This window comes from Lissotriton vulgaris, unplaced genomic scaffold (assembly GCF_964263255.1).
Source record: "Lissotriton vulgaris unplaced genomic scaffold, aLisVul1.2 SCAFFOLD_756, whole genome shotgun sequence".
NCBI classification, from domain to species: domain Eukaryota; kingdom Metazoa; phylum Chordata; class Amphibia; order Caudata; family Salamandridae; genus Lissotriton; species Lissotriton vulgaris.
Genome location: NW_028251774.1, coordinates 848,137 through 868,466, shown reverse-complemented (window position 1 = coordinate 868,466; position 20,330 = coordinate 848,137). Strand labels below are relative to the sequence as shown.

Here is a 20,330-nt window from a genome sequence, read left to right as displayed (position 1 = left end):
ATGAGACCTTGCAAAACCAGGGAGACTATTTTAGCAACCCTATATAATGAGAACACTTCTACATTTTGTCACCACACTGCATGGTACCAATAGGGTCAAGGGTATTTTTCACAGGACAATTAGATTTCTGTGGCATCCTGGCCCTTGGACAACAAGTATGCCTTACATGTTTTCACAACCCTGGGACGTCAGATTGAGTATGTGGGTAGAGAGGGGTCTTCTGACTGATCTGTGAATGCACCTTGCAGTTGTAAGTGGGAGTGTGGTGATGCTAGGCATGTTTTTCAACCTCCCTCCCTCCATTCTCTTTTTCTTTCACACTTTCCCTTCGGTTCGACTCAGATATGTTTTTTCAGACCTAAGCTGGGTGTCTCCCTAACTCATATGAACTCAATCAGATTAGTGAGCTCCTAACTATATAGATCACATCCAATATCAGAGAAAACTGTAACCATTCATATATCCTTGTGTGTTTCAGTGCACACAACACAAGCAGCAATGAATTAATGTGCGTTTATACATTAGTTAACTGCTGAGACATTTAGCTACAAAATAAATGCCTCATATATATTTGAATCATTTAGTTGTACTAGCTAGATCTGGACAACTTTATACGTAGTGTAGTTCTTTCTTCCTTCTGAGAATTGAACAGGCACCTTCTGTTTATATTTTCTTAATCATCAAGCTAATTTGAATATTTAAAGAAAGTGCACATGAAGACACTCCACCTGTGAAAAATACAAATTAGAAGAAATATCACCCTGCCTTTTCATGGACAGTCATCATGATCTCTTTCAATAAAAAAATGTTTTTTTCTAATTTCATTTAGGTTGATACAAAAGACATATGGAGCTAAATATATTTTTTTGAGTATGAATTAAGGCACATTCAGAATAATCTATCCAAATGTAAGCAATGCAATGTAATTTAATTAATGTTGTTCATTCAGAATAAAAAGAGCCTGGAAAATTACAGGTATCATTATATGGCCTCGATCATCATCCAAAAGAAGAGCCCCAAATGTTCCTTGTTTAGCTTTTCTAAATAAGACATTGTTTACATTTTGTAAAATTGAAAACAAACATCTATTTGGAGGCTTATTTATAGGTTCTTGTTTAGTCCTGGTCTGAGAAAAAGCTGTTGGTATATTTTCGATGAGATTCATGTATCAGTTTAAAAACAGACAGTATGTTCTACAGGTCTTTAAATTCTGTGCTGTTTCAAACATGTATGATGTAGGTAGAGGGTACTCCTTTACATGTGACCGGATCTCAAGTCACCATCTGAAACACTCAAGGGTGATACTTGGCCTGGGAATCTCACTAACAAGCACATGATTCGTCACCTGAAAGGTGGAAAATCCCAGTTGGCATCACATCCAAGCCTCCCTCAGTGTTAGCTTCAGGAAATGTATCATTAGGCCTCCTATCTAGGTGGTGGGAACTCTTTAATTCTACAGACAAACTCTGAGGCAAAGGGTGCCAGGATTTGGGCTACATCAAAAGGCAAAAGGGGAGTTGAGGCAGGGGGTTCTCCATCACCTTCCCAGTACTGAAGCTGTTTCACCTCCCTGACACCCCTCAGGGTCTCCACTGACCCGGCGTTGAGACAGAGGTAATTCTTGCCTGCTCATCTGGGTCCGACTAACAGCTTTGAGAGCTGGACTATGTGCTTGCGCTGCGTGTCCTGTGCTACGCCTAATAATTGAGGGAGAGGTATGCATGTTGGATAACAACACTGCGCCGTTGACCAGGCAGCTAATTTATCCACAGTCAGATGTGACATTTAGTAATAGAAAGGTGGAAGTGCCTGTGGGTAATGGTTTAAACAAATCAGTAGGACACGCCCCCTGGTCACCTATTTAGCGTTCTTCCCTACAGACTATAATTCTAAATTATATATAAGTGGCAGACTCTTTTACCTCAGTGCTACTGCCCTTGCTGTGCATCTTTTACATCTGATGCCAGCAAAGTCCTTGCTGTACCTTCTGTGTATAAGGGATGCTTGCTCTATGCAAACGTTTCTTCTCTAGTTGCACGCAAGGGAAAGCTGGCGAGGCTGGTACCGTACCTGCTCTGTCTGTGAGGGAATCTTGCACTGCAGATAAACCTCATGCGCCCATTTAAAAAAGGCACTGCCTTGGATTGCTACCACATCTCACACGTGGACTCAGATTTAAAGGGACAGAATGCTGTCATTTATTATGACTGCCACTCCCATCACCGAAAGGGCTCTCCTGAGTGGTGATCTAAAATGTGAATAACTGTTACAACACATAAGGGCTGATTCTCTCGCCTACTTTACGTATACTGCTCTTTGACTATGATCCAAAATATGAAAGACACTCGAGAAAAGGCAACTGGTGAAGGGAGACAGACACATCCAACAAATAAACAGCTGAAGAGGGATGACCCAAAGCTGCTCTACGTATATTATACATTATTTACAAAAGCCCTATCTGCTACATCTGTAGTGCTTTAAATGGGCCGGTACTGTCCGGTACGGAGTACTGGCACTTCTTAATTTTGAGAGGGAGAGTACCAGCACTTCTGAAGAGAAATGCTATACTTTTACTTGGAGAGTACTGGCACTTCTCAGAAACAAGCAGGTACTCTGGTACAGAGTACCTGCACTTCTATTTTTCCATTTCAAGCACTGTACATCTGTCTCTATCCCACACCGAAAATGGCCTAAGAACCTGCATGCTAGCACTTCAAGGTAAGCAGGGTTCTTAGTTTTGTCTTTGCCAGGAAGACAGGAGAACCCGTGGTGTGGCAGTAACATCGAACAATACATAAGAACTTTGGTCAGGGATTGCATGGGCGTGCGCAGTAGCCTGATATTGCATTTTGCTTTTAAACCTTTTTTTATGAAGGTTTTTTTCCTTATTGGTAGAGAACATTAACATACTGTTTCACGGTGACACTCTCATGTTAGAGAAATGTATATTACAAACACCTTAATTTAGATGCAAAACCAATTCTGCACTTTTTGTGTGTATGTAGTCCTTTTGTGTGTTGACTGAAATACAATATTAATATTAAAAACAACTCTCTAATATCTATACACCAGTCCCTACGACGGACCGAAACTGTATAATGGCCCAACAATAAATGCACCCGTTAATATGCAGTTAGTGTTGAGCTATATGGAAATTACTAAAACTCTGTCATTCATTCCCAAGAGAAACAATAATGTTAAGATGAGAAATGTAGATAAAACCCACTCATATAAAATAAATAAATTTTTAGGTCTCGTGGCGTAACAGCGCGTTAGCGCTGTGTCCGCCAGGAGATCTTTTGTTACTGAGTCTGCTTCCCAGGAGACAGCACCTGGCCGCGCGCATCTCGCAAAAGGCGATCGGCGCAGGCCACGCACGCGCTCGCCGTGGCTGTCTCCTGGGAAGCGCAAACATACACAGGCACACCTCCCCCTGCACGCATGCGCACACACATACACAAGCGCACATACACGCACGGAGAGACGTCCCCCCCACCCCTCCGCCGTCGCACACACACACACACACAGACACACACACACGCACAATTACAGGCATCCCCCCCTTCCCCTGAGGGTGTCACATAAAGCAAGTGGCAGTGACTCTGGCGCTCTGTCACCCCTCCCCCCAGCTCCCACAGTGCCCAGCGCGCGGCCCCAGCTCACCCCGGCTGTCTCCCATCCCGGGGGGCGGGGTCGCTCGCTGGTGCCGGGTGCCCCCCTCCCCGGTGTGAGCCGCTCCTTGCGGGCTGCTGCCGGGTCCTCCGCACTCCTTTCCCGCTACTATCTCCCAGGGCTCCGTCAGCCGGGGCCCGCAGCCGCCAACGCGATCTCAGCCTGCACCGCGCACGGCCGGTGGGAGGACCTCCAGCGATCCCATCGAGGAGCGTGCGGCGGGGACTCCGCCTATCACTTCCTGCTTTCCTCTATGATTAGCATAGATAGCAGCCGGCATGAACATAGAAAACGGAGCGGGGCTCTGCGTGGCCTGCGGAGGCAGCCGCCATCTTTGAAAAGGCTGGTTAGAATGATTCTGAACGGGAGCACATGATACAGGGGGTCCTAGGGCGTTCTCTCGAGGGCCTACAAGTGCGTTCAATACTGTGTTCATAGTGGCCAAGGTTTCAGAATGCTATGCGTTACATTGTCATAATTTCAGTGTAATTATGAGTGACATTTCAACGATTATAACTATAAGTACCACTTTCTCCCGAACAAAATCAAGCAAAACATAAACCTCAGAAATTACACCCATTTGAGCAAGGAACAACTCTAAGAAGATCTCAACACTGCTGCAAAATACCTGAAATGGAAGGGCACTAACTGGAGACAGACTGCCTGACTGCAGTTCTCAGCAGAGGGCAGCTGCAAATAGCTGCCAAATTGTCAGTTTGCTTATGCATAGCTGCCAAGTTTTTGGTTTGTGTATGTATGTGTGACATTCCCATGTTTGCATTGTGTTTATGTGTGACATTTCAATACCTCACGTGTGACACTTGGAGTGTCACTTTCTTGTGAGCTGTGTGAATAATAACAGCTGTGAGCCCGTGCCTGAGGTGCATCATCAGAGCTTTGTGAATAATAACTGTGTCAGCCCCGTGGTGAGGTGCATCATTACAGCTGCATGAATAATAACAGCTGTGAGCCCGTGCATAAGGTGCATCATCAGAGCTTTGTGAATAATAACTGCGTCAGCCCCGTGGTGAGGTGCATCATTATAGCTGCATGAATAATAACAGCTGTGAGCCCGTGCATAAGGTGCATCATCAGAGCTTTGTGAATAATAACTGCGTCAGCCCCATGCGTGAGGTGCATCATTAGAGCTGCGTGAATAATAACAGCTGTGAGCAACAGCACTCTTGCACACACTCAAACTGCTCACCAATTCAAAGTATGCTAAAAATTTTATGCAACGCATTGTCATACACAATGCCAATAACTCAAACTTTAATGCTGCGAGACCAATGGGTATTGACTTACTGTTTGCGTTGTTATTTCTAGAGTCAGAATTCTGGTCGTTCAGCACCCAGTCACCTATTTTAAAAGACAGGTTGTGTCAAAGAATGCAGTAAACAAGTTTTATCAAATATTTTTCAATTATTTTTGCATGTGCAGTCTTTGAGAATGGACCTCGGATGTGAGATGCATCACTTGTTCATTAGAAATGTACAGGGAAAAATACTTAGCCATACCACAATTTGCAATTTAGGGACAGTGCAAAACATACACAATGCTGGTTTTCAAAAAGGAAAGGCACTTTAAACACTGACCGGAAGTGAAGGTATATTTCAATATGCAGCTTTACTCACATCAATTCATTTCAATTGTGCTCACTGGTCTTGCCTGTACTCCAGTTGTTTGTCAAAATATACTTTTCATGTGGGAAAATATATATGTTTCTGGCAATTAAGGAATTTATTTCAGCTACGGGAGGACTAAAATCCTCATAGAAACATAAAAAATGTGTCCATATTTGGAAATTAAAGGTTATCTAGGTTTAGACAATATCCATGTGTTGAATCTTTCGATTAGTATAACAAGTGTCTGCACAATATTTTGCTTGTTAACAGAACTGTGGAGTAGCAGAATTCTGCAGCGGAAAGTCAGAACTGGCATGCTTCTGAATGACTTCATCTTGTTTATATCAAATCAAACTCTTTTATTCCCAGTATGTAAACTAGAATTAATCAGTGAAATCAAGCAGGGATTTCTAACCACTTATCAAATATCACATCCAAGAAATCCAAAAGGATGATTTTCAAATAATATACAAACATATCAACATTTTTATATAAATAGAGTTTAAAATTGAAAAATGTTAACTATTTTAATATTTACATTTAATATAATGTAAATTAAATAAATTCCACTAATATTTAATACTATATATAAATATATAATTAGATAAACACACAGATATATGCATATAGATGAGTCTACAAAACCATATATGTATCTATATCATGTACATATTGTAGCATAATTAATACAATTATTTATTTTACATTCAATAAATGTTTGTAATATTTAACATTTATTACTGTGAATATAATATAATATATATATATGTATGTATATATATATATATATATATATATATATATATATATATATATATATATATTTTTTTTTTTTTTTTTTTTTTCGGCATAGAGCGTCCGTGGCCACAGCATACAGCAGCAGCAGCAAAATAGACGAGGCAAACCCGATTTCTGTGGATGTGGTAAGTTTTACTTAAGTAAAATCCTCATCACCACTCCGCCATGACGCGTTTCGGTGCAAACAGCACCTTGATCACATGACAGTCATTGCAAGGCGGGCGTGCTCGTTTTAAATTGCCTGGAGCCAATCAAAATAGCGTCATAGACATAGACGACATATTGTTACGACAATTACTGCATAAATGCATTTGCTGTATATGTACACATAAGTGCGGCAGAAACTCGTATATTTCTACACAATAAAATACAATTGGTAAAATTTCTGAGTAATGTGCAAAATCATGCTGTGCAAAATTGAATTTAAATATAAATATAAGATCCAATAAATAAATAAATACATATAAATATATATTACTAAAATTACAAAATTCATATATATATATACACATATTTGCACATGATTGAAGGATTCTCATAGGTAGAAGACGGTTAAAATAAATAAATATATATAACCAATCCGCTAAAAGTTTAAAACCCTATCTTTGAAGAGTTCTGTACTACCTGAGAGAAGTGCACGATACAGTAAAAAATCATTATTGCATAGTGCATGTACTGATCCTATTATGTACACATATTTGCCTGCTCACATATACAATGCATTGGTGGTATTTGATTAGTTACCAACTCCATGGCAATTGTGCTACCCCGTGAAAATATGTGAAGAGAAAAAGTGCAATTAAAATGTGATATATGGTCTGAGGCAGCTACTATTGATTTAAAATCATGATATGCTAAAATGGACTAGATACAGATTCTATTTACAGGTAAGTATGGCAGTCTTCCCCTGCATTAAGACCGTTAGGGCTCTTGGTAAAATGATATGTCGTGTTTCTAATCTGCGCAGTAATAGATCACGGTCCCCACCTCTCCTCTGGGGAGGGACTGTGTCTATCACAAAGTAGCCCAGATCAGCAGCCTTCTTATTGTGCACGGACTCAAAATGTCTAGCTACTGGATACGCTGCGTCACCATTGGTGATGGCCCTGAGGTGTTGGAGTATCCGTTTGAATACTTGTGGCCTTGTACTTCCCACATATCGTAGGCCACAAGGGCACTCCAACACGTACACAGCGTATTCAGTGCGACAAGTCAGCTTGTACCTGATGGTAGTTGGTATTTGGTTGAAGGGTGTAGTGTATTCCTTCTTGCTGACTCCGTTCTTGCAAGCCTTGCAAGTAGGACAGCGCAAGAACCCTTTGCTCTTGTCCATCCAAGGAGTCACTGCGCGGACTTCAGGACTGCTTGAAACCAGAAGACTGCCCATAGATCTAGCACGTTTATAGGCAATCAAGGGAGCCCCCTTAAATTGATCACCTATAACTGGGTCACTAGTAATTAGGGACCAGTTACGCTTGATAATGTTTCTAATGGTTCGGTGCTGGTTACTATAAGTTAGAATCAGTCTGGTTGTATTATCATCCTGCTGTTTGGTTGTATGTACAGCAGTGGAACTTGTCACAGACGTTATATTAGGGTCATTTACAGGAATGTTGAGTAATGAGGCTCTAGGCTGTGAGTTAGCACGATTCATGGCCCTCATTATTGTTTTGTTGCTGTACCCTCTTTCTTTAAATCTGGCCGCACATGCCTGCTGTGCGATTAAGCAACTTTGTTCTGTACTACAGATCCGCCTTATGTGAAGCATCTCGCCATAAGGTATACTGTTGATTAAATGGACAGGGTGGTGACTATTGGAATGGAGGATACTGTTGCCAGCCGTTTCCTTTCTATACATCTTGGTTTCTAGTTTGCCTCCATTTACACTGATCTCCACATCAAGGAAGCTGATGGAAGTGTCACTGATTTGGCTGGTGAATTGGAGATTCATGTTGTTTACATTTAAACTGTCAATGAACCCCACGGCTTCTTGTAAGCTTCCATCCCAAATTACAAAAAGGTCATCTATGTACCTTAGCCAGGAAATAACATTGGTAGCCATAATTTCCGAGTAGTTTACCGATAGGACCTGCGTACCCCATATGCAAACAGGCATAACTGGGAGAGAAGCAGGCCCCCATCGCTACTCCTCTGGTCTGTTGGAAATATTGCTTACCGAATAGAAAAAAGTTATTTTCTAAACACAAAGTGATCATGTCCATGATCATACGTGTGTGTGTTGTGCAATGATCTGGCCTGGTACTCAAATAATGCTGCACAGCTCTTAGGCCATCCCTGTGGTGTATGCTGGTGTATAATGCAGACACATCTAATGCTATCAACAGGTAACTTGGTTTCCATTGCACATCATACACCTTTCTAAGAAAATCACTGGTGTCCAGTACATAAGATGGTAAAGATTTGACAAAATTTTGGAGAAAATAGTCCACATATTTGCTTATGTTTTCCAGTATACCATTACATGCTGAAATAATTGGTCGCCCTGGTGGCACAGTGTTGTTTTTATGTATCTTAGGGATAAAATATATGACAGGCGTGGTTGGATTGTCATTTTTCATGTATTTAAATTCATCCATCGTAATTACTCCAGCACTCCTCCATGCCATAAGTTTAGAGTGTGTTAGGTTTTTTGATATCATGACTTCATTGGATCTGCCCTCCGATAACACGTGCGGTCATTCAATTGGCCCATCGCCTCTTCTAGATACATTTGTAGGGGCCACAAGACGACATTACCGCCCTTATCAGATTGTCTTATTACCACCTTTGTGTTACTTTTCAATTTCTTTACACATTGGTGATAGGCAAAGTCTTGATACTTGAATTTATTCACATTCTCATTACGTTTAAGATACAGTTCCCTTATTTCTTGTGCCACTTTGTCTTGAAATTGGTCTAGATTGTCTTTAATCATTAATGGGCAAAATTTCGATTTTGGCTTAAATGTGGTAGTTGTAGTAAGTTGTTGCTGACCCGGGCCCGGGTCTGACTGTGACACTATAGGTACCATTTGCATATCACATATTATAGTTAAAGGACTCGCATCCAACATCAAGTTTGATTGTGCACTCACATCAGCTGGCGTGGACAATGTCACCGGTTTACGTCCCATGTTGTATTTGCGCTACTTTAGTTTGCGGACATATTTAAACAATTCTATTCTTGTGTCCGCATAGTCAAAATTTGTTCTCGCGCAATAGGATAAACCCAAAGATAATGTTTCAACTTCCTTTGTTGTTAGGTTTATATCCATGAGGTTGATAACAGTTTGAGATTCAGTTGTGGTATTACTGTTCCCAGACTCTGAGATGGAGGAGGAAGAAACTAGCGCCGACTCCATTGATTGCGCTTTGGCTGCTTTCTTTGCGGTTTCTTTTGCGCGTTTGCGTTTGTTGTGCTTTCTCCTGGCTGCGCGTTTGCTGTTTGTGTTTTGCCTCTTACAGCATTTTGCGCACCAGAGCGTAGGGTCTGCTTTCTGTTCTGTTGTACAACCTCCAGTTCTTGGGCTGGAGTAAATTTACGAAACCCCACCCGCTGAATTCTACTTTGTTCGTTATCTGACCCACTTTCAATGCTTGAAACTGCTTCAACAGAGGAAAGACTTACAGACCTATCTGGCCTTGACGTGCTGGCTTGTGAGGGTGCACTTGCATTGTTCGGCTGTGATTTCTTGATATCATATTTCTTTGCGAAAGTAAATATCTGTCCGTTTTCATAATCTAACCTATCTCTTTGAAATTTATAGGCTTTTCGACGTTTGATTATGTCCTCCTCTCGCTTAAGCCTCACTAGCATGTCTTCTCTGTATTTTGTGATTGAAGGGGAACTTAGCAGTTTGTCTATCTCTCCATTAATTCTATCTATTTCAGCCAACAGCTTCACCCTATCACTTTTAGCATACTGTATTAATATAGTCATCAGTCTTTTGGATGATTCAAGATTACACTCAGCCCAATCTACGAGCATTTTAGGGTCAGGGTTATCGTAGGACGGTGCCAGAAAGATCCTTAGCCCACGCGGGACTCTACCAACCTCCAGATACCCGGTGAGAGAAGTGTGCTCCCACCACTTCGACTGTTCAGCCTTCGATGCCTTTTCTAGCGCTTTGAACAGATCTCGTGCGCCATTAGCGCCCTCTTGTGGTAAACTTGATGTCAGCGATGCAGTTACCTCTCCAGCCGGAGAGTCACAAAACATAGTTTTGGCCGCCTCAGACCGTCCTTGCAACGTGTCGGCGGACATGGTGTGAGTATAATTATTACAGTTCTCCCGATATGTGTATTACAATGTTCGTCTTTACCTGCAATTGACGCAGTGAACGGGATTCAACACACTCCACTCTGGACTTTCTCAAGCTCCCCGTCCTCGTCTCAAGTACTCGCCAGTGCACCTCCCGTCCAGTTCACGAGCAGCAACCCACCGGACAACTCCAGTAGGCGTCCGCTCTAAACCGGAACCACTTCTGACCTTCCTCGAGTTGACTCCGGAACTGCTTGCTCTCCCGGGGCGTAGAGGTTACTCCTCACAGAGTAGTCCAAACAAAACTCCTATGCAGGAATCACAGCCTCAATCCTCTTGGCCCAAACGTGGAGGGGTTTGCCATATCCAGAGAAGCAATCCTGGAATATAGTTTCGGCATAGAGCGTCCGTGGCCACAGCATACAGCAGCAGCAGCAAAATAGACGAGGCAAACCCGATTTCTGTGGATGTGGTAAGTTTTATTTAAGTAAAATCCTCATCACCACTCCGCCATGACGCGTTTCGGTGCAAACAGCACCTTGATCACATGACAGTCATTGCAAGGCGGGCGTGCTCGTTTTAAATTGCCTGGAGCCAATCAAAATAGCGTCATAGACATAGACGACATATTGTTACAATATTTATATAACGATATAATGCATAGACAATAAAACAATATAAAATATAAACACTTCAATAACAAAAGTATATTAATTAATTTAGACAATAAATTAAATATTACCAATGTAAAACCCCGAAAAACACATTTACTAAAAATACTATGTAAAGTAGGGAAAGCACTGGACCTCAGGGGGATTAAACCTCCTATTCCCACTCCAGTCTTTACCACAGTAGGGAAAGCGTTGGACTTCGGAGGGATTAAATTAACTATTTCCACTCCAATCTGTACAACAGTAAGGAATGTGTTGGACATCGGAGGGGTAAGATCTTCTATTCCTACTCTTGTCTGTGCTACAGTAGGGAAAGTGCTGGACTTCAGAAGAATTACATTTACTATTCCCACTCCAGTACGTGCAAAAGTTGGGAAAGTGTGGATTTCGGAGGGGGTACATTTACTATTACCACTCCAGCCTGTGCAACAGTAGGAAAAGTGTTGGACTTTGAAGAAATAGAATTTACTATTCCACCCCCAGTCTGTGCAACAGTAGGTAAAGCTTTGGACTTAGGCGTGGAGAAAATGTACCATTCCCACTCCAGTCTATAAACAGTAGGGAACGCGTTGAGAGGTCAGAGGGCTAACATTTACTATTCTCACTCCTGTGTGTGCTACAGTAGGGAAAGCGTTAGGCTTGGAAGTATTAAATTACCTATACACACTGCACTCTGTGCAACAGTAGGGAAGGTGTTCGACTTCAGAGGCATTACATTTACTATTCCCACTCCAGTCCATGCAACAGTAGGGAAAGTGTTGGACTTCAGAGGGGTTATATTTTACTATTCCTACAGCAACTGTAAGGAAAGTTCTTCCCTTCAAACACTTTACATTTTTTAATAACCCTAATAATATATATTACAAAAAAGTATATATTAATAACAACAATATTAATGTAAATAAAAATAATAATACAACATTTTTCAAAAACGATGAAGCAATGTACATGATTACTAAGCAATTTAATAACTAATAGTCAATTAAAAATTATTATTATGTAATTATTACTTAATTAACTTCCCACCTAATACCACTACAAACCCAGCAGCCCACACCTAAAACATAAAAAATAAGTATAACACAATTTACATAATTAACAATAAATTAAATAATTAACAATTCAGAAATTCATTATTACAAAAGAAACTTCCCAGCTTATGCCCCTACAAACCCAGCAGCCCACAACTAAAATATAACTAACAACAATATTCTAAACAATGATATTACTTACTGAAAAAATGCTATTCTTGACAACGATATTTCTACATCACAATATTTTTTGGGGGATATTTCAGTTCCCCGATATTAGAAACTCAATATTTTGTCCATATACCGTTCTCCTTGATGCCGGGTCTCTTCCATGCAGTTTGGGGCTAAACTCATGTAAAATGCTAGACTTTTGTAAAGAAAGCTCCACTACTAGGCAAGAGACTGATGTAAACTTTGAAAGTAGATTTAATTACCATTGACTTAATAACTCTAATTAGGCTGATTTTACTTGGATGTTTCCTTCTTCCTTGTGATCAAGGTGGACCCATCATTCATGCACCTAGGCATTCCCTTGGAGGGCTGCAAACTTTCTGGCTGCTTCAAGGGCTGGACAGGCTGGCCCTTCAACCCTGAAAGTAGATTCAGATACCGCTAAAACCCAGTGCCCACAAATGTTCCTTTCATGTCTCAGCATGCTCATGCATAATTCAAAACACACAAGGTGATGGACGGAATGTTGCACATTGGCAAAACATTTACCCCCAGTCACAGATCTGGGTTTAATCCATCTTCATTTTGCTCACCACCCCACCCCACCCCAGTTCAGACATGGCCATATGCAAATCAGTCTTGACCCTGTGCCTCATGGGAACAGTCCTGACGATGCCAGCACCTTCCACGCACTCAACACCGGATGCCCACACACCTGCTTCCTGGTCGTCCGAAGCGTACCCAAGGACCCTTCTCCTGCCAGAACTGCAGATTCACCAGCATCTGACCCGCCAACCCAACCACCAGGAAAGAACCCAACTACCTCAGATGCATTCTTCTCAACACCCGCTCTGCCCACAAACACGCTGTGGAACTCTGGGACCTACTTGACTCAACCTCCCCAGACGTCGCCTTCCTGACGGAAACCTGGCTGAACCCCTCCTCGGCTCCCGACATCGCCATAGCCATCCCAGACGGCTACAAGATCACCCGCAGGGATCTCACCAACAGAGTAGGAGGAGGAATCGCCATCGTCCACAAGAACACACTCAAGAGTCTCGACCAACACCAATGACACCCTCAGCACCGCCGAACACCTGCACTTCCAGATCCACACCGATCCCAACACCACCCTCAGAGGAACCCTCATATACAGACCCCCCGGACCCCGACCACAGTTCAGCGACTCCATCGCGACTTCGTCAGCACACACGCCCTCGCCTCCACGGACTACATCATCCTCAGGGACCTGAACTTCCACCTCGAGAACAACAACGACACCAACTCCACCACCTTGATCGCCAACCTCGGACTCAGACAACTCGTCACAACACCCACCCACGCTGCCGGCCACACACTTGACCCCATCTTCTCTGCAAGCTCCCACATCTCCTTCAACAACACCACCAAACTCCATTGGACCGACCATCACTGCATCCACTTCACCTTCCGGAAACCCACCACGCACAACCGCACCCTACAGATCCCCCGCCGCTGCTGGAGCAAAGTCACAGAAGACCGCCTAACTACCACCCTTGCCCGGAGCCCACCCGCTGACCCCACCGACGGGACACCGCGCCCGCAACCTCAGACAGTGGATCGACGGCTGCACCAACACCGTCGCCCGATCAAGAAACCATCCAACAGTCACACCAGCAAGAAAGGCAGCTGGTTCACTGAAGACCTCCAGGCCTCCAAACAATCCTGCCGAAAGCTAGAGAAGAAATGGCACCGTGAACGGACACTGGATAGCTACGCAGCCCACAAGAACGCCACCCGCAGACACCATCACCTCATCAGATCCGCACAAAGGACCTCCTTCAAAGACCGCCCAGACAACAACGCAAACAACAGCAAAGATCTCTTCAGCATCGTGAAGGAACTCTCCAACACCAACGACATCCCACCCCGCAGGGCCTGTGCAACTTCCTTGCCACCTTCTTCCATCGCAAGATTGCAGACATCCACGACAGCTTCAATGCCACGACCGACCCGACAACCACGGAGACCTCCACCCCCACGATCACCACCCGCACCGACTGCCTGCTCTCCTGGACCAACATAAATGACGATGACACCATCAAAATCATGAACACCATCCACTCCGGATCTTCGTCAGACCCATTCCCACACCACATTTTCAACAAAGCCAGTACCACCATCGCACCCCATCTCCGGAAAGCCATCAACATCTCCTCCGAGACAGCGACCTTCCCGGAGAGCTGGAAGCACGCCGAGATCAACGCCCTACTCAAAAACCCCAAGGATGATCCCAGGGACCTCAAGAACTCCCGGCCCATCTCCCTGCTCCCGTTCCCGGCAAAGGTCATCAAGAAGACCGTCAACAAACAACTGACCCGCTACCTCGAGGAGAACAGCATCCTGGACCCGTCCCAGTCCAGATTCCGCAGCAAACACAGCACCAAAACTGCCCTCATCGCTGCCACCGATGACATCTGGGCCCTGCTGAACAACGGAGAAACCGCAGCCCTCATCCTCCTGGACCTGTCTTCCGCCTTCGACACCCTGGACTGGACCACCTCCTTCCTCTCCGGCAGAACCCAAAGCATCCGTCTCCCCCTTTCCGCTCCGAAGCCACCAAGATCATCTGCGGCGTACCCCAGGGTTCATCACTCAGTCCAACACTATTTAACATCTACATGGCACCGCTAGCCCACGTCGCCCGCCTGCACGGCCTCAACATCATCTCCTACGCCGACGACACCCAGCTGATCATCTCCTTCACCAAGGACACCCACAGCGCCGAAACCAACCTCCACGAAGGAATGAAAGCCGTCGCTGAGTGGATGATGAAAAGCTGACTGAAGCTAAACTCTGACAAGACCGAAGTCCTCATCTTCTGAACCACGCCCTCAGCCTGGGACAACTCCTTGTTGGCGACCGCACTGGGATCAGCTCTAACACCCACCGACCACGCATGCAACCTAGGGTTCATCCTCAACTTCACCCTCTTCATGACTAAGCAGGCCCTCGCCGTCTCATCCTCCTGCTTCAAAACCCTCTGCATGCTCTTCAAGATCTGCTAGTGGATCCCCACCGAAACGAGAAGAACAGTTACCCAGACCCTCGTCAGCAGCCGGCTGGACTACGGTAACGTACCTCTACGCAGGAGCCTCAGCCAAATTTCTGAAACGACTTCAACGCATCCAGAACGCCTCTGCACGCCTGATCCTCGACATCCCTCGCCACAGCCACATCACACCCCACCTGAGAGACCTGCACTGGCTCCCCGTCAACAAGAGGATAACCTTCAAGCTCCTCACCCATGCACACCAGGCACTCCACAACACTGGGCCAGCGTACCTCAACAGACGTCTCAGCGTCTACACCCCCACCCGCCAGCTTCGCTCTGCCGACCTCGCCACAGTCCCCCGCATCCGAAGAGCGACCTTCGGTGGCAGATCGTCCTCCCACCGTGCCGCCAAGACCTGGAACACCCTGCCCATCCCCCTACGGCAGACCCAAGACCTGCTGACCTTCAGAGGACTCCTCAAGACCTGGCTCTTCATGCAGTTGCAGCGGTCCCACTCCCCCAAGCACCTTGAGACCCTCAGGGTCAGTAGTGCGCTTTATAAATGTTCTGATGCTACTTTTTCCATTCCCTCTTCCCTTTATGGAATGCACCATTGCAAAACCAGCTTACCTGGCCTAAACTGATATCTTAACCATTTTGGGAAATGTAGAAACTGGCTGAGGAAAGGTGCTTTATAAAAGGGAGGAAAATTTATTAAAGGGCAGTTTACAAGTGTTCTTTCTCAGTAATGCAGCACTAGTGAGCCAGGTTATATGATTTCTCACAACATGTGAAGCACATTGCTTAACCGGGTTCCACATTTTTCCACAATCATGAAATGCCATTTCTAAGACAGTTAAAGTGGTCTAGAAATGTTGGGTTACATATCAGGTAAAATTGGAGGTGGACTTTAAATGTATGCATTACTTACTGCGGCAACATGGCTATTGAGATTATGTCTAAACTACTGAATTACATTATGGTCTGAGGCCTGAGCCTACGAGATCAGTAGCCCAAGAGTAACAAGTAGCCTGTATCTATCCTGACACCTAGAATAACCACCTAGTATTGGAATATCTAATTAGTTCCCCTTGAGAGCTGACTGTAAAAACCTACTGTTTTTTTAGTAAATACATTTTATGAAAATGTGCTATAAATTGCATAATTTGACCCCGTTTTTAATGAAAATATTCTTGGATGAGAAAAAAATACTAGTTTCCCACTTCAGAGGGTCGGGCTAATTTACTTCGTTTGCTAACCCAAAGGCATGTGGGGCTTGTACGAAAGTTTCTATCACTGCTGCTTTTTGTCCAAAGGTTGTCGGGAGACACGTCAGGAGGTATGTCTTACCCCTTAAGACTCGGTCGGATTGTGGGGTGTGGCGATACTTAAGCGATACTTCAACCCATTAGTGTCCATCTCAGGATTAAAGGATGCTGGTCATCACAGTTTATCGGTGCTGTCTGGTGTGAAGCTTTGCATGTGTGGAGAATGCACTAGAAGTTGGAACCCAACAATGAACTACATTCCCCGGTAGTCCCTTAACACACGTGTAGTTTGGAACTGGTTGCAGCCAACTTAAAATCTAGGTATAACATTCCTCTTGGTTCATGTCCTTCTTGCTGGCAATCGTGATGCAATGTTGCTGCAGGGATCTTGCTAATCAGACTACTCTAGGATTTCCTTCCAAGAGAACTACTACTAAAGTGGGAAGGTGACCCCGGCAATAGGTGAGGGATACATTTCTCTGATACCTAAACTGAGAAATAATGCCACAATTTGCACTTCATATAGACCTATTGCGCTCCTTACCATGGACACCATATTATATACTAAAGTACTGGTCACCTGTTGGGGACCACACTACCTGACACACATTCACTTTGATCAAGCTGGCTTTATAAAGCTTTGAAAGCTTTTTAGTATATTAATTGAAAATAGCAACATTTACCCTCTGAACCAAACAAAATAAATTGCCTGGGAGGGATGTTTATAATAATTACCAATACAAATACTGAGTAGTTAAAGTCTAAGGGGCTGGGAAGAAAGTGCCAGGGCTGAACCCAAATGCCCAAATGTATGAAGCACCACTGGATCTTAGCCTGCTTGGTAAAGTGCTGGCTTCCGCATATGTAAGATTTTTAAACCTAAAAGCTTTCTCAGAGAGGCATGCTTATTGAGTTTCATGACCGTACATATTCACAGCCCCTTAGTCTTGAGTAAACTACGCAGAGGTTTCTTGCACTGTTTAGTCATGTGGTCATGTGTAATAAGCTAGTTCTCGACTTGCCTGCACCTCCCTTCAGCTTTGACTCTACCAAAAGCAGGGAAACCCTCTGCACATGGTCGTATATGGATGGAGCAGCCCTACTTCATAATTGTTATTCTTACTTCAGGTCTAGGAAATATCAAGAGACCAGTCTGCCTTCCTGCAGTATCTCTGACTCCTCCTTTTCCCACTTTGTCTTAAAATGCAGTCAGTGAGGTTGCCTTCCCCATTCCAACCTATGATAAAGTAGGAATAGGAGTCGTCAATGAAGATGTCTCCACCACCACCCTCCTCTGGGCCATAACTGTGTGGCACCCAGGTCTGGCGTGGATGCCTTCACTCCAGGCCACTCTAATGAGCCCCGCTTCACTCTCTGCACCAGCTGGACTGACCCACCATATGACGCTGCTCAAGGATGTGGTCTAACGGCTTTGGTGGTCGACCTCAAATCTTGGGAACTGGGTTCGAGTCTCGGCAACGACGCTCAACATCCTGTGATTCTGGGCAAATCCCTTAATCTCTCTGTGCCTAATGAATATGTCCTTACGTAACTAAAGTGGTGCTCATGTAAAGGGCTTGGGCCAAGTTTGCGCTATTTAAAACTCCGGAAAAAGAAAACTCTCCTTGGAACAGGAGATAAAGAGCTGCAGTCAGCATCTGTTCCACTTTTGTGCCATGTAGAGGCGTAGGCCCAGTGGACAGGCTCCCCAGGACCAGGAAGCCCATTTATGTGTCTAGCCAAAAGCCTGAATGACCCTCTGGAAAGCCAAGGTATGAGGTAATAAATTGCTCTAAGTCAGAACTAAACATATCAGGCATCCCGGAAAAAAAAAATCCCTCATCAGAGCAACAGTCCAAGCCTGTCAGTCTCCTGTCCTCTGGAAAATGAATACCCATCACATGGGTCAGTGTCACTAGAACGAGAGGGAGACGGTGAGTGGTTTTGTTGGAGACTACCTGAAATGTATGCAGGGAGGCTAGTGCAAGATTACATAACACAATTGTCTAGGTGGGGACACGAATGCAGGCAGAAGGGAAAATGCAGCATTGGCCATGCTGTCAGCTATGCGTTCTTAAAAAAAGGCTGCCTAGTGCCTGTCCCACTAAAGCTTTATCTGGAAGAGAGGGAAGTGAAAGAAAGAGGGTCGACAGAATTACAAGTAGAGACATAAATCACATAAGAATGCAACAGAGAAATAGATTCAGGTGAAGGAGGAGGGTGTGCTGGAGTTTGTGAGCAAGAATGTGTTTGAGTTTGTAAATGTGTGCAAGTTTAAGTGTATGTATTTGGTCAGGGAACAGGTGGGTTGTTTGTGTCTCGCAAAGCCTTACCATTCATGAACACAAAAAACTGGGTGGATTTGAAACAAGAGCTTAACTTGTCTCTACCTTCCTTTTGGAAGAGGACTGCAAATCTATCCATTATAATGAACATTTTTAAATGTTTAATTGTTTTCAGTTTAGTAAAAATGGCAGGAAATAAAACTAAAATGTCATATAGCGTAAAAAAAAGAGGAAAATTAGAGCATTTACATTTTTATGCTGCCCAGTAATAAGGGTACTAGCAGGTCTCGATTTGAAAATACGCTTTCCGTCACATTAATATATATGACTCTGGGCTTTGACAGAGCATGTTGAACAGGAAGTTTTTTTGTGACATGCACAGCCATTGTTGCTGGAAATCTTTCTGCAGTACCCTCAGCACCCCACCTTATTTATCATAATTTCCAATGAAAGAATGTCAGCAAACAAAACAAATTGATTGTGATTTCTAATGGGGTCGCAAAATGCGAGGCTCATGAATAATAATGAGCCACTAGCAATTTGCGACCCCATTAGGAATGGCTGGCCCTCCCAGGGATGGCGGGTTCAGCAGATCTCCAAATCTGGGACTGATTTTCAATAAAGCAGTTTTTTTTTAAATGCAGCCCGTTTTGGAGCCAGTCACAAATATTTTTGGAGCCAGTCTCAAAGGGGAAGGAGTCCCCTGGGGATCCCCTCCCATTTGCAACTCCACACCCTCTTGAAGAGGGCAGTAAATTGCGAGTGTTTTGCGACTGCAATTATGGTCGCAAAACATTCTTACATAGGGTAGAGACTCGCTATTAGGAAGGGACACCCTTGGAATGCCCATTCCTAATAGCAACTTGCAATTTCTAATTAGTGAGTCACAAATAAATTGCGACTCATTAATTAGGAATTGGCCCTGTAACATTCTGCAGTGCCAAATGGGTCGCAAACCCGTTTGCGCATGAAATTTAGGGTCGTACATCTGGCCCCATGAGTCTATGATTGGCAGGGATAATTTTCAACACTAATAAAAAATCAACGATGATGGAGGAAAGGATGAGTTCTTCAGTGACTCCACAGAAAACTGGTTGCTGCTTACATTTGTAGTTGCCCATATTTAAAGGTTGTTATAAGTCAGAAGGAGAGGACAACTACTGATGCGGAGGGTCTGCAAATTCTATGTTTGCAGATAAGAGATTAATTAGGCTTTGTCAATTGATTGTGATGAAGTACCATCAACTGCCCCCATCCGACGATGGAAGGCAGACCCCTGGAAAGGGTCCCACTCTTAAAATACCTAGGTCTATCCCTGAACGACAAAATGGGGTGGGGTCCTCAAATGACCAAGGCCAATCTAAGATTAACACAGGCTGCAGGGGGATTCTCAAAGTGCAAAAAAATTGTGCGCACAAAATAGTAAGCGCCCCGCCTGAAATTTTTAGAGTCCAAGCCAGGTCATCATCCCTTTATGGGGCCGAACTCTGGGGGCACGTATCACCAAATGACCTT

At 44.0% G+C, this 20,330-nt stretch overlaps 1 protein-coding gene across 1 annotated transcript in view; it reads right to left on the bottom strand.

Annotated features, from left to right (window-relative positions):
* The window catches only part of LOC147662771 (uncharacterized), a 191,578-nt gene that overhangs the window by 48,890 nt on the left and 122,358 nt on the right, over positions 1 to 20,330 (bottom strand). Inside the window, exon 14 of the mRNA XM_086950914.1 lies at positions 4,978 to 5,031. Coding sequence (XP_086807040.1) covers positions 4,978 to 5,031 — 54 coding nt within the window. The remainder of the gene's footprint in view (positions 1 to 4,977; positions 5,032 to 20,330) is intronic.